Source organism: Lepisosteus platostomus, chromosome 5, assembly GCF_059453375.1.
Source record: "Lepisosteus platostomus isolate fLepPlt1 chromosome 5, fLepPlt1.hap1, whole genome shotgun sequence".
Taxonomy (NCBI): Eukaryota; Metazoa; Chordata; class Actinopteri; order Semionotiformes; family Lepisosteidae; genus Lepisosteus; species Lepisosteus platostomus.
The window spans coordinates 24,730,472-24,744,952 of record NC_142615.1 but is presented as its reverse complement, the minus strand read 5'-3'; the positions used below and the strand labels follow the sequence as shown (position 1 = coordinate 24,744,952).

At 51.7% G+C, this 14,481-nt stretch overlaps 1 protein-coding gene across 4 annotated transcripts; it reads left to right on the top strand.

The window, feature by feature from the left end:
• The first annotated feature begins 258 nt into the window (after nt 1-258).
• Nucleotides 259-6,028, top strand: LOC148665322 (uncharacterized). 4 transcript variants are annotated; one of them, XM_088631584.1, is made up of 7 exons: nt 259-519; nt 1,695-1,731; nt 2,463-2,662; nt 2,989-3,143; nt 3,793-4,181; nt 4,979-5,187; nt 5,827-6,028. In XM_088631584.1, the coding sequence occupies exons 2-7, from the start codon at nt 1,716-1,718 to the stop codon at nt 6,013-6,015; spliced, it is 1,158 nt and encodes a 385-aa protein (XP_088487710.1). In that variant the 5' UTR covers nt 259-519; nt 1,695-1,715; the 3' UTR covers nt 6,016-6,028. The 4 variants fall into 4 exon arrangements, with proteins under 4 accessions (XP_088487710.1, XP_088487708.1, XP_088487709.1 ...); XM_088631582.1 differs by having other exon boundaries at nt 260-519; nt 1,692-1,731; XM_088631583.1 differs by having other exon boundaries at nt 511-644; nt 1,692-1,731.
• The last annotated feature ends 8,453 nt before the right edge of the window (nt 6,029-14,481 follow it).

The following is a 14,481-nucleotide window of genomic DNA, read 5'->3' as shown; positions in this document are numbered from 1 at the left end:
ATAGAAGTGTAAGGAGTTATTAATTATTATTAACAGGCTGCCCAACCTGTTGTTGAAGCCTCTCTCGGGACACAGCTAGATGAGCTCCTCGGAACAATTAATTCCTCACCAGCAAACAGGGGGCGGAGGGGTCCCACGGGCTGAACGGGCCCCTCGTGGATGCAGGTGTGTTCACACGGAAGCTAAGGCGGGACGCGACAGAGACTGGGGACGCGCCCCGAGAGACACAGACGGGTTGGACAGCGGACGGTTGAGGAAAGCCGACGCCTGTTCTTATCTTGACTGGCCTGGAAAACTCCCACCTCTTCAGAAATCACCCGTTTCAGCAGGAAAGGCTGCGTGTCGCGCGGGGTGAGGGGTTCAAGGGGAGGAGGTAGGCGGGGCCGCGTTCACACAGGTCTGTATCACCAACCTGCCCCACTTCCTCCTCCTCTCGCACGCTTTTATTCCTCTCACGCTGCGAAGATCAGATCCTTTTCAGAAGCGCAGCCGGCTATGCGCGTTTCCAGCAGCTCCTCGGTGCGTATTTGAGCTCGGTCCTCTTCTGCGTGGCCGCTGCCCCGCGCGATCAGCTTACCGGTGCTGACGCGCTTGATCGGGCCGGCCTGCGGGTTTGCGGGTTTTGCTCTGCATTGTGTGTCGGGGTGGGTACGCCGATATTAATCCACGATCCAGGGTCACACGGACGCGCCGATCCTACGCGAGCACGGAGTGTGTGTGTGTGAACTGTGATGGACTGGTGTCCTGTCCTGTGTGTGTGTGTGTGTGTGTGTTTTAAGCAGGCTTAAAAGTTAATTCCACGCCGAAACGTGGACAGAAAAAAAAACCCAGCGTGTGTGTCCGTTTCTGCTTTTCTGCGTGGAATGAATCCCCGCCGCACTCTTTCACGGTGCAGGGCTGTGTGTGTCTCGGGGTTCCTGTTCCAATCAGAAAGGTTCAGATCTGCGTCTGTGGGGGGTTTTAATGACCGATGCGTAACGCAATAAGGTTTAAAAAGGGACACGCGCGTGGCTTTCTTTCGGGTTCCCCTGTCTCGCGTGAAGAGCACTAGAACTGTCATTCAGTAGGAATGTGCAACTTCACTCCGATCCCCAGCAAACGCGGTAGAGGCAGCAGCTATAAAATAAGATGAGATGTCCGTGAGATACACAGACAGGGAGCTGGGGGTCAGAGCGCAGGGTCGGCCATTTATACAGCACCTCTGGAACAGTTGGGGTGAAGGGCTTCCTCTGCCGGCCGCGGGATTGGAACCGGCAGACCCTGAGGCACAGAGTCACCGCTCCGCGCTCCGCCCCTTTGTATATAAGGAATTAATTCATTAGATACAGCGAGGCACTGGCAGAAACACACCAGCGACCCTCTACTCGCCAGCGAAGAAGCAAACACGCATGCTGGAGCTGCCCCTATAATGAAGGACCCTGGAAAAAGTTTCCTCTTACCCAAAAGGGGGGTACAGGTCATATTATTCAACCCCCTTACACCTATATAGCGCCTTTCCGGACTCTCCAGCTCACGGGGATCCCCTCCACCCCCCACCAGTGTGGAGCCCCGCCTGGGTGACGCTTAGGGTGACAGAGATGCAGGGAAAGGAAGAGCACATACTGACCACAGATTTTTTTAAAAAACGAGGGAGGGAGAAACCAAGCTATTTAAAAAAAAAACATTTTAATCTCCGTCTCTCTCTTTTCCAGAAGTAAAGAAGATCAGAAACAAAAATGGCGGAGAACAAAGGTAAGTGTGTTGGTACCTCCGAGGTCGAAAAAAGGATCACCGACTGCATGCCATGTGCGTGACAAGTCGGCTTAAAGATCAGACGCTGTTAAATGAAGGAACTTCTCATCCCGTTATATTATAAGGACGGAAGTCTGAGAAAATCAAAGATGACGTTCTTGAGCAGCGTCAAGTGAGATCTAATTTACAAAATCGAAAATAAATGCCCCCCAAAACATTCCCGGTTACATGCTGGTTATATTATCCTCGGGAATCTCTTCCTTATGTCCAAATGGCTTCAACTGTGGGAACGCGTAGACCTGATGGAAGTCTGATAGGACTTAGGGCGCCCTCTGGCGGAAAAAGGCCGAATTATCAGCGGCTCGGCCCTCTTCAACAATGAGGCGTCCTCAAACAACTAGTAAAAAAAGTTACTCGTTACTACTAAAAGACCCGCTTATTAGATCTCGGTTACCACCATTTCCTCATCGATGTTCTAGAAAATTAATTTTTATTTTTGGATTTAAGTGAAAACAGCGCTGTGGTTCCCCCTTCGGGAATGGCGCAAACTCCCGGCTCTTTCCTCCCTGTTGCTGGGACGAGCTTTTCCTACAGCGGCCGAGGCAGCTGCATTTGAACGCTCTCCTCCCCTCCTGTCTTATCCGTCTGCCAGGCTGTTTTTGGCGGCCCGCGGCGGATTTTAACGTGGCCTCCTGTCCGGTTTCTCTCTCTCTCCCTCCGCCTGAGTGCAGCCGCAGTCCAGGCCGGTTTTCACGCGGTGCAGTCGGTGATCCAGCTCCAGGAGCTGGTCTCCGTGGTGCAGAAGGCGGCCGTGCTGTTCAAGGTGTCCTACTTCAGCCTCTGCCAGTACCCGGATCTGGAGACCAAAGTCCACCAGCGGGGGACGGAGTCGCGCAAGCTGTGCATCTCCACGGCGGCTACGTTTTTACAGGTAGGCAACATACCCTTTAAATATCATTATTGCTGGCCCATCAGCACTAATAGTGATGCTCGTGTAGTGGACCACTGCCTGGAAGTGTATTTAAAACTGATGGGGGTGGGGAGGCAGCACGTCTGTACACAAAGGATGGGGGTGTGGAACAACCTGCCCAGTCCATGTGGTTGAAGCCGATGCCCTGGCTCCTCTCCAGACACAGCTGGGTGAGCTCCTCCAGTCAGGACAGGAGGCTCTTCTGTACATAGAGGGTGGTGGGGGTGGGGAACAAGTAACTTTACCTTTCTCTCTCATTTCCGGTTCTTCCCCCCCCCCCCCCGAAGTGCGCCAACGTGGGGACCGACATCATGAAACGGGTGTTCCCAGCAATTCGGCAGGCGGTGAGGGACCAGCAAATGCAGTCGGCCCGGGTCAGCCTGGAGCTCTCCAAGACCCTGATCCAGAAGATGTGCTCCGATGTGCAGAACGTCGTGGAAAAGTACGCATCTTTATTTTCTCTGGGGAATTCCAGCTGCGACTGCTGGGTCTGTTGATGCTTTCTTGGGAAAGGGGGTTAAATATCATTCTCATCATTTTAATCAGAGTTCAGTCAGTCTCAAGATGGAAGGGTTGAACTGAACAGCTGTGCAAATGGATAAAGGCTTTTGAACGATACGTCAAGTCTCACGTTCGTTTCCCCCCCCCACAAGGCACTTGTTTTTCTCTGTCGTGAGAACATAAGAAGGGCCAAGTCCTCTTTTTCATTTCTAACCGGTCTAGCCAGTTTTAATGGTTCATGGATCCGAGGCTGCAATGGTGCGAAAGTAGCCAGTTTTCAACCACAGAGCTGGGCAGGTTGTTCCACACCCCCACCACACTTTGTGCAAAGAGGTGTTTTCTGTTCTCCGCTTTCAAATGCTTTCAGATAGTTTTACACTCCCTTCAGACTAAAGAGACTCAGTTCCTCCAGCCTGACGGTGTGGGACACACCCTTCAGACTAAAGAGACTCAGTTCCTCCAGCCTGACGGTGTGGGACAGACTCTTCAGACTAAAGAGACTCAGTTCCTCCAGCCTGACGGTGTGGGACAGACTCTTCAGACTAAAGAGACTCAGTTCCTCCTGCCTGTTCTCTCTCTCTCGACCGCAGGTACGAGAGCCTGAACGGCAGCGTGGCCAGCACCTGCAGCGATGTGAAGGCGGTCCGCGAGAGCGAGCAGCAGGAGAGGGAGAAGAAGACACAGGAGGCGGAGGCGCTGCGGGCGCAGGCCCACGCCCTGAAGGACCGGCTGGCCCGCCTGAACGAGGAAAAGGCCCGGGTGGGCCGGCAGATCCAGGACAAGCTGGTGGAGAAGAGGCGGCGCCAGGGCGGCTGCTGGGCCTACAGCGACAAGAGCAACAACGCCCGCCTGAGCGCCCTGGAGGGCGAGCTGCGCCACCTCTACGGGCAGGACAACCGCCTCACACGGGAGATCTGGGACAACGCGGCCGAGCTCAACCGCATGCAGGCCGTCTACTCCCAGGTGCTTGTGGAAATAGGTAAGCGTGCCGATTGAGGGGGGTGTCCATGCCTGGTCCTGGACTGGTGTCCTGTCCAGGGTGTGTGTGTGTCCTGTGATGGACTGGTGTCCTGTCCAGCGTGTGTGTGTGTCCTGTGATGGACTGGCGTCCTGTCCAGGGTGTGTGAGTGTGTGTGTGTGTCCTATGATGGACTGCTGTCCTGTCCAGGGTGTGTGAGTGTGTGTGTGTGTCCTGTGATGGACTGGCGTCCTGTCCATGGTGTGTGTGTGTGAGTCCTGTGATGGACTGGCGTCCTGTCCATGGTGTGTGTGTGTGTGTGTCCTGTGATGGACTGGTGTCCTGTCCAGGGTGTGTGAGTGTGAGTGTGAGTGTGAGTGTGAGTGTGAGTGTGAGTGTGAGTGTGAGTGTGAGTGTGAGTGTGAGTGTGAGTGTGAGTGTGAGTGTGAGTGTGAGTGTGAGTGTGAGTGTGTGTCCTATGATGGACTGCCGTCCTGTCCAGGGTGTGTGTGCTGTGATGGACTGCTGTCCTGTCCAGGGAGTGTGAGTGTGAGTGTGAGTGTGAGTGTGAGTGTGAGTGTGAGTGTGTGTGTGTGTGTCCTGTGATGGACTGCCGTCCTGTCCAGGGTGTGTGTGCTGTGATGGACTGCTGTCCTGTCCAGGGTGCGTGAGTGTGTGTGTGTCCTGTGATGTACTGCTGTCCTGTCCAGGGTGTGTGTGTGTGTGTCCTGTGATGGACTGCTGTCCTGTCCAGGGTGAACCCTGCCTTGTGCCTGTTGCTTGCTGCCCACCCTTCTCCCTCTCTCCCTCTCCCTCAGGGAAGCTCGGGAAGCCCAAGCAGCTGCAGGAGGTGCAGCGCTGCCTGTCCCGCGTCCAGCAGATCCTGCTGAGGCTGCACAACTTCTGCGACACGGCTCGGGTGGCCATCGCCAGCCTGGGGCAGAAGACCGAGGCGGGAGAGAGCTTCCTGGATTACATCCAGGACTTCAAGGAGGAGTACCTGAAGAGCCTGGATGAGGCGGAGCAGGTGGGTGGAGGGGCAGAGGGGCAGATCGGTGGTGTGATTTTCTCTCCCGAATTTCAGTGGGAGCCTCCGTCAGTCAGACGGGTAGCTCTCTACAGTAGCTGGAAATAAGGAAACTACGATATTTTAGGACAGACATTCATTTTAGAGTTAATAACTGCCATTTTTCTCCACACATCTACACACTGTGAACAAATGCACACTACACACATTCTGACTACAATGGCACCGTACACATCAACACAATGCATACACTCAACTGATCTGACACAATCGCACTCTACACCCTACTATACTGTATACATACTACACACGCACAAACATTCGTACTATATCCATCAACACAACGCATACACACTACACACGCACACACATTCATACTGTACACATCGTCGCAACGCATACACACACTGTACACACAACTGATCTGTATTCACAATATACACAACGACACACTACACATGCATGCACATTCGTACTACATACATCAATGCATACACACTTTACACACCACTGATCTGTATACACAATACACACAACCACACTCTACACCCAACTATACTGTATACACACTACACATTTGTACTGTGTACATCAATGCAACACATACACACAATTGATCTGCGCACACGCACACTGCAGTCCTTCCAGGTGCTGTGTGCCTGCTGCTCCAGTGTTGGGGAGAAGTTCTCTCACTGCGAAGACGCCTACAGCTTCCTGGCCCTGCGCCCCTCCAGTCTGTCTGCGGAGCAGCTGCAGAGGGAGTACGACCGGGCCCTGCAAGAGCTGGAGCAGCTGAGCCTCTCCCAGGACATGGCCATCGGAGTCTGAGGCAGGAGGACGAGGGACGAGCTCCCTCACTGCCTCTGCGCTTCCTGCATTATAATGGGGTCCCTGTTTGGCCATCTGTCTAGTTTCTTGACGATGTCATGTGGTGATTTATGATGTCATGGAGGATGGGAATCGCTTTTCCCTGCTCCTGGGGTTCTGGTGAGGGGTTATCATGCAGACTAGGATCAAGGCTAGGGTGTTGCTAATCTACAGCAGGGGGGTTTGGTTATGTCCATGTTTCTAGTGTGACTGCAGAAAATTTCAAATGCACCTTTTTGACTATGTTCATTAATGGCATTTGGACAGCTTAAGTGAGGGAGGTGACTGTCACATAGCTCCACAATGTCATACTTGGGATCCCCCACACACGGTGTAATTCATGTGCCTGATCCCCATCTGTATGGCATAAAATAATGGAACTGCACAATAAAATGGTCTCGTCTGTGATACAAGCTGCCCAGCCCTGTGGTTTAAGCCGATACCCTGGCTTCTCTCCAGACACAGCTGGGTGAGCTCCTCCACTCAGAACAGGAAGCTCTTCTGTACACAGAGGGTGGTGGGGTTGGGGAACAAGCTGCCCGGCCGTGTTGTTGAAGCTTATTCCTTCGCTTCTCTCCAGACACAGCTGGGTGAGCTTCTCCAGTCAGGACAGGAGGGTCTTCTGTACACAGAGTGGGGCGGGGGTGTGGAACAAGCCGCCCATCCCTGTGGTGGAAGCCGAGACCCTGGCTTCTCTCCAGACACACCTGGATGAGCTCCTCCAGTCAGGACAGGAGGCTCCTCTGTACATAAAGGGTGGTGGGGGTGGGGTACAAACGTACCCCTCCATTTGACTAAACAACCTTTTCTCCATATCCCTGCTTTACCCTGAGAGCCAAGAGGGTGGAGTCCCATCCAAATAACAAAAGACAACACATCTATTCAACTGACACTCAGAGGTGACCGAACACATTTCAGGTTTACACCCCAGTTAAACATGCCTTTCCTTCATTTCAGATCGCTCTGCTCCCCATGATCTCTGAAAACCCACTCTCACACACCACGCCCTCACATCGCACATGGCTCTACATTCACCAGCTGTAATACAGCTACGAACAAAGACAGACATTGAAGTTCGCCATTACTAAATGACATTCGTATTAGTTCATGCATGTATTAATGTTCACTGGAAAGCAGTTTCAGTTAAATATTAATATGTTCCCATCGACAGCTGCATAACAGACTCATGACAGTAGTGACCGTATTATGTCCACCCTATCTGGGGATGTTCTAATGTGACTCCAGCTGCTTCAACCACATGAAGAGGTGATGTCAGTTCGTTCCCCTACTTCAGTAACCACTAGAGGGCAGCAGCTCTTGCTCTGAGTTCGCTGAAAGAGAGACTTACAGAAGACACAGGCACAAGAACGGAGCCTGGAGAGATGTTCAAATAAACGCCGCCCCCCAGGGAGACCCGACTGTGTAAGAGCCTGGGACCTGTGAAAAGAGTCTTTTATATTTCTATTTAAGTGATTTTTTTAATATTTATTTTGTATTGCTGTACGCATCTTAATTTTTCGTCTATTCTGGTGTCTGGTTTTCTGTTTTTTTGGCTTGTCTTGGACTGCTGTAACACATCAATTTCCCTTCAGGATCAATAAAGTCCTATATATCTTCTGCTCTGTTTTGTACCTTACAGAATGATGAGTTAAAAGCTAAGTCAGCCATTTACAGAGCAACACCCACACTAACACAGATGATTTTTTTAAATTCCCACAACAGATAACAGTATATTCAAACAAAGCAACAGCAATATAATAAACCTGACAGGAGCTACTTTAACACCTCACGCTCTTTCACACTTCAATTCTCTCAACAGATGGGCAAAAAAAAATTCCAGCAAAGAGATAAGACTTTTATTGTCCCCTGAGGGAATTTTGTATGGACACCCAGCACTCCTGTACATTTAAATAGCATGCACAAAAAGAGAGAAGAAAATAAAATCATTGCACATTACACTATTACAAAAAATAAGAAAAACACTGCACATCATTCTATTGCACATGTACAGTAGAACACATAACATGGAACGTTTATAACACATCGCAAAAACATATTGCACTCAGGTGGGTTGTAAGAGTCAAAATTGTTTATCCTTGACATTTTTGTGTTGACAGCTGTAATGCATAGTGGAACAAAGGAATCTTTGTATCCATTTCACTTACCTTTGGGAACCCTGAAACGTTTGCCCGAAGGAAGAAGTTGGTATTCAGGGTTGAGGATGTGGGAAGGATCTGATATCATTGTTCCTGTCTGTCTGATTAGGGATTTTTCAAAGATGGCCTGCGGGGAGGGCTGCTGTTTCACTCCCTTGACCTTGAAAGCTGTCTGGATGAGGCGGGTCATTTGCCATTTAAAATGAACCGATAGATGACCGAACCACACTGAAATACCATATCTGATAATGCTCTCGATTACAGCTCCAGAGACAGATAAAGTGGGTGACCGCAGCTACTGTCTGCAACACTGTGTGGTGTGAATGATACAGGGTGTAAAGACCTTTTTCAGACGAGCTGCGATCAAATGATCGGAACACATAGGAGACGAAACTGGAAATTAGACCATCTAACAACCCAGCAAACAGGGCTGAATGGATAAGAAAACCCATAATTAATGAAGAAATATAAGGTAACCATATGAGGAATCACAGGAGAAAATATATGAAATAATTTAAAAAACAGGAGTATAACAGTGGAGCTGATGTATGATATGCAAACAGACAAAAGGAAAAAAAATCATTGTAAATGGAAAGAAAAAACATTCTAAGCAAGAAATTATTCTGCAGACTTCATGCTGTCAACACTAAAGTCAATTCAAGTTAAACAGGGGGCTAATTTCAGCGGCCACATTTGTTGCTTCTGGTCTTAAGGCTGAATTCCAGTTTGGGGTGCTGCTTTCAGTTCATTACAACTGACCCGAGCAGGAAGGGCAGCCCCTACATCACAATTCTCGCGAGCTCTCACCCGTGATGAGAGCAGCCTTGCGCTGATCTCCACAAACATGGTGACCATACAGGACTTGCACAACGTTCAAGAATTTGTGAAGGTCTCGGAATTTCTCACATTTTGCAGTACCCTCAATAATTTCTTCTGAGACGGAGATTTAATAACTGGTTGGAGACACTGGGGCAGCAATCCCCGTTTAACACTACAAAGTGTACATTGCCACAAACAGAATACGTGTTCCTAAAAAACGTTGCAAACGCAAAAGATTCCCAATAGCCTCTGAACACAACTATAAAGTTTACTTTTACAGCGGTGAATCTATTTGGTAATAAACAAACAAGCCAATAGCATAATACCTTAACGCCCTCGCCCAGTGGTGAGGAGGAAGCGCACCTAGGCGCTCATAGTACCGCAAAGCAGGCTGGGAGTTGTAGCCGGGGGGAGTCTGAGGGTCAGCAGGATGATATGTATCTGCATACGTAAATATTGTGATAGTAGTTTTAGTGTCCTGTATAGCTCTATAAGTGTATAGCCCGAAGTTAACGAGTTACCACCCTAACCATGTGTAAGTGTTCTGTCGGTCTCCTCATGTGTGTATAGCCTGTGTTTGGTTTTTGTGTGGTTTTGTTTGGAGAATAAAGCCGTCGCTTGGTTTACGATCATGTCTCCACTTGTCCTTTGTCCTGAGGGAACCTGAAAAATGTTACATTGGTGTCAGAAGCGGGCAGGATGGACAGACCATGGCAGACATTCACTGATTTTGTCAAGCGCCGGCTAACCCTAAAAGAGACTGAACCCACCGGCAGCGCACATACAGAGCCTGAGCAACTCCTGGGTGCGACAGGTGGCCACAGCCCTTACCAGGGCTACCCAGTAGTGGTCTCGCTGGTAGAATTGGGGCGACTGCCCACTACTCCTGCCCAGTGGATGCCCAAGAGAGAAGATGCCCTCCCTGCCGGAGTCGGCCAGCTATTCCCACACCCGCCAGCGCGGGTGCGACCCAGTCACTACGACGGGGAAGCGCATGGGAAACCTACGAGGCGCAGTTCCAGCTCGCGGCCCGGACAAATGGCTGGAACCGGGCAGAGATGGCCGGCCACCTGGCAGCGGCGCTGGAAGGAGTGGCCTGCCAGGTTCTCCTGGATGTCCCAGAGGAGGACTAAGGTGAATACGCGGCGCTGGCAGCAGCTCTCCGGCTTGGCCCGGTCGCCACTGATGTCATGTTCCTCGCCCGCTGAGGATACCCGGTTTTCCCCCGGGAGGCGCAGCGGGAGATGGCTCTTCAGGCCTTTCTCAAGGCCCTCTTACCCGAGGAGCCGTGCCGAAACAGGGAAACAGGTGCTTGCCTTCCGTCTGGGTACAGCGACGGTGCGCCTGCTACCTTGCACCCATCCAGGAGGACTGCATCCTGGGGCTGGACCTGCTGCAGGGAGTGGGGACCGGTTTGGACTTGGGCCGGCAGGAGTTGGTGTGGCAGGGAGAGCGACTTCACCTGGTGGAGGGCAGGCCCGGCGAAGGCCGAGGGACGCGGGCTTGCCGGAGCCAGGGGAAAAAGAGGCAGTGGCGGTGGCAGTCGCCGGGGCGGACCGGGCCTGCGAGCCGGGGAGCGAGTGTGCCGGATCCTGCCCCTGAATCACCCGGGGGGTCTGACAAGGCGGCGGTGGCGGTGGCGGGGGCCGAGCATTGCGTGGAAGCGAGGCGCGCCATTGAGGACCTCTACCAGTGAAGCTACGAGGACCAGCGGCAGCGGCTCCAGGAACTACTCGCCCAAAAAGAGGACCTCTTTGCGGCAAGGGATGAGGACTGCACCCGCGCCGCCCTGGTCCAACACGACATCAACACTGGTGACGCTAGGCCCATCTGCATCCCACCGGGACACATGGCTCATGCCAAGCATACTGCTCCGAAAAAAAGACGGCTCATGGAGGTTCTGCGTGAACTACCGCAAGCTGAATGAGGTCACCTGGAAAGATTCCTACCCCCTGCCGAGGATAGACGACGCCTTGGACTACATCACAGGGTCGACCTGCTTCAGCTCCTTTGACCTCCGGTGCAGCTACTGGCAGGTACCGCTCGCTCCCGATGCTCGACCAAAGACGGCCTTTTCCATCGGCCAGGGCCTCTGGCAGTTTACTGTCATGCCCTTTGGCCTGTGCAATGCCCTGGCGACTTTCGAGAGGCTGATGGAGAGGGTGCTGGCATTGGTCCCGCGGAACCAGTGTGTGCTGTATCTGGACGACCTGCTGGTTCCAGGCCTTGACGAACCTCCAAGCGGTGCTGGCCTGCATCTGCTGTGCTGTCCTGAGGCTCAACGCCCACAAGTGAGAGCTCCTGCTGCGGGAGGGGACCTTCCTGGGACATGTTGTTGGACCGCGAGGGGTGGCTACAGACCCAGGTAAGGTTGCTGCAGTGAGGGGATGGCCGACTCCCCGCACCGTCGCAGAGCTGCATTCTGGGGTTGGCGTTGTATTATCGGAGGTTCGACCGGGACTTTGCCAGCATCTCTCCCCCACTGCACTGCCTCACCGACAAGGGCCGCCGTTTCGAATTGGACTCGGGCTGCGAGACGGCTTTCGGTCGGTTACGTGAAGCTGTGGTGGGGGCCCCCGTGCTAGACTACCCCGATCAGTGGTTACAGTATATCCTAGATACCGATGGGAGTGTCTCGGAGGTGGGCGCGGTGTTGGCGCAGGAGGGGCCAGATGGGGAGCGGGTAGTTGCCTACTACAGTCGGGCTTTGAATAAGGCTGAACGGAACTACTGCGTGACCTGTCGCGAGCTGCTGGCGGTGATGGTGGCGGTCCGCCACTTCAGGCCGTACCTGTTCAGGACCCGATTCCGGTTGAGGACCGACCATGCGTCCCTCACCTGGCTGCTCCACTGTAAGGAGCCGGAGGGGCAGATGGTGTGATAGATGGAGGTCCTGCAGGAATACGACTTCACTGTCGTACACTGTGCGGGATCTCGCCATCTCAATGCTGATGCTCTCTCGCGGGAGCAGTGTGAGGGGGCCGTCCGCACCGTGGCGGAGTCGAGCGCCGTGGCCACGGCCCTGGAGGGGCCACTGGGGGTGGGTCTGTCAGACGTGGTGCAGCGACAGGCAGCTGATCCGGATGTGGGGCCGGTGCTCCCCTGGAAGGCAGCAGGAGCGCGGCCTCTGCGAGAGGAGCTTGCCCCGCACCCAAAGTCCGTCAAGGCCCTCTGCGACCTGTGGGAGGCCTTGGAGGTAAAGGATGGGGTGCTGCGCCGGGGTTGGCGGGCACCCTTCAGTGGCGAGATATGGTGGCAGCTGGTGGTGCCACAGTCGCTCCGCGGGGCTGTGCTCCGAGTGGTGCACAGCCAGCCGGGCGTGGGGCATTTCGGCTGTAAAAAAAACTTCTTATTGGGGTCTTTGCCACCGGGACATGGAGCGGTATTGCCGAACGTGTGCGGTGCGCGTGGCCCAGAAGGAGCCCGCCTCCAAACAACACCAGGTGGGGACTCCTGTGGAGCAGGTGGGGGTTGACGTTTTGGGCCAGTTTCCGCGCACTGAGGCCGGAAACTGCTATGTCCTGGTGGCAGTGGACTATTTTACAAAATGGCCGGGGGCATATGCCCTCCCGGACCATAGTGCCCCCACCGTGGCCGATGCACTACTGGAGGGGATGTTTGCCAGGCTAGGGGTGCCGGAGGAGTTACACAGTGACCAGGGGCGTAACTTCGAATCCCACGTCTTCGCCAGAGTGTGCCAGTGCCTGGGGATCTCTAAGACGCAGACCACCCCGCTGGATCCCCGGAATGACAGGTTGGTGGAGCGGTTCAATCGGACTTCAATTGGTTTGAAGAGTTCTGCTGTGTTTTTGTGGTTAAGGCGATGGACTTGAAGTCCATCGGGGTCTCCCCGCGCAGGTTCAAGTCCTGCCGACTACGACAATCTCCTTATGTCATGGTGTGCCTGCATAAAAATGGAAACGCACTGCTCTACTTTTAAAATGCAAAATTGCTTGAAACCGCTGCCTTGGAAACAAATTCTTCAGCGTCCACAAATGACATTTCGCAGCTGAAAGCAGATAAGGATGCTTTTAGTGTTCGTGTGTCTTGTGCCCTACTTCCAGCCTTTGAAAACCTAATTAGTAAAGCTGAAAGAACCGACTCCATGGGTATTGGTCGTGCACAAGGAGGAGCTGTGACAATAGCAGAGCAGGAGTGAGGATGGCACAGATGGAAACTCGTTTTCATGCGCTCCTCTGGAAGGAATGAAAATAAAAGTCGAAACCCAAAACAGTAGTAGCCATAAGAGTAAATGCCTCCTAACAGCTAGCAAGCGCTCCTAGTTAGTGTCATGGTGTGTATCCCTGCCTGTCATGTGGGAAACTGGGGTTTGATTACCGACGGGGAGACAGGTAGCTTTTTTACAATCAGATTCCAATCTCTAATGCTGTGTGTGAGAGTTTACGTAACTTTCCTTTTCTCACATTTTCTGACGACTATTCCAAATGGGCGCCCTGTGAACTCCTAATACTTTTCAAAAACCTGCCTGCATGTTTGATTATTTTTATTTTTAAAAAGTTCAATATTGATCATAACTAAAGAAATTAATGATCACGAACAAAAAAAAGGGCTGAAGATGCGAGTCACTCTTGAATTAGAGCTGGGTGACACGGGCTTCTGTTGTGATATGGTTGTATGAGAAGCAAGAGGAATCGCTTTTCTCCTATGGAGCATGAGCTGAATCAGGAGTGAGACATTTCGTGTGTTCGTGCATATGTCAACGCATTAACCTACATCGTAAAACTAAAACTAAATTAAAAACTAACATTAAGTTATCAGAGACATTAAATTATATACAAACAAGAGACAGGCAAAGTAATAATTCTACATTAAGTGTCCTACACTGACCAAACTAATTGAAATGGTCTGATTCAGAGCCTGTGCAGTTCATGCTAATTAGAACGACACCAGTACTGAACCCTCAGCACCGTACTGAGCACAAGTTGAGCTGCTCTCCAACTTTGCTACCCACGAGATTTCATTCCAATGGAGCTCAGAGAAGGAGCTGATCTCCAGACAGTAGTGTTGTCTGCAGCCTCATGCGAATTTCGACAATTTACCCGAAGTGTTTTCTATAGCTTTCAGGTGCAGTTAATTTATATAAAGGAAGGTAAATCGTTTTAACGCAACAAAAGCCATGCAGGAGTCAAACATACAATTTCCTGATCTTAAGTCAGACAAATAATGAACATATTCTAGCCCTAAATGAATTAATAGCAAACATGGTTTTACATAAAAGACATTTTTCCAAGAAAGTTTGGCCTTTGTCACAAATGAAACCACTAAAGACATAAATAAAGAAATCTTAAGATTTTTAAAATACATGACTTTGCTAAAATGTATTTAAAAATAAAAACGATTACATACGCCAGCAGAGAGAGAGAACAGAGGAGGGATGTTGGGTTTGCATAAGGGGTGGGGCTATGGAAATGAGGTCTATTTGGGAATGTGG

Excerpts from the sequence above, each read along its gene's own strand:
- LOC148665322 (XM_088631584.1), top strand. Across the intron at positions 2,663-2,988 it reads CGGCGGCTACGTTTTTACAG|TGCGCCAACGTGGGGACCGA; the intron begins GTAGGCAACATA and ends CCCCCCCCGAAG. Across the intron at positions 5,188-5,826 it reads GCCTGGATGAGGCGGAGCAG|TCCTTCCAGGTGCTGTGTGC; the intron begins GTGGGTGGAGGG and ends CGCACACTGCAG.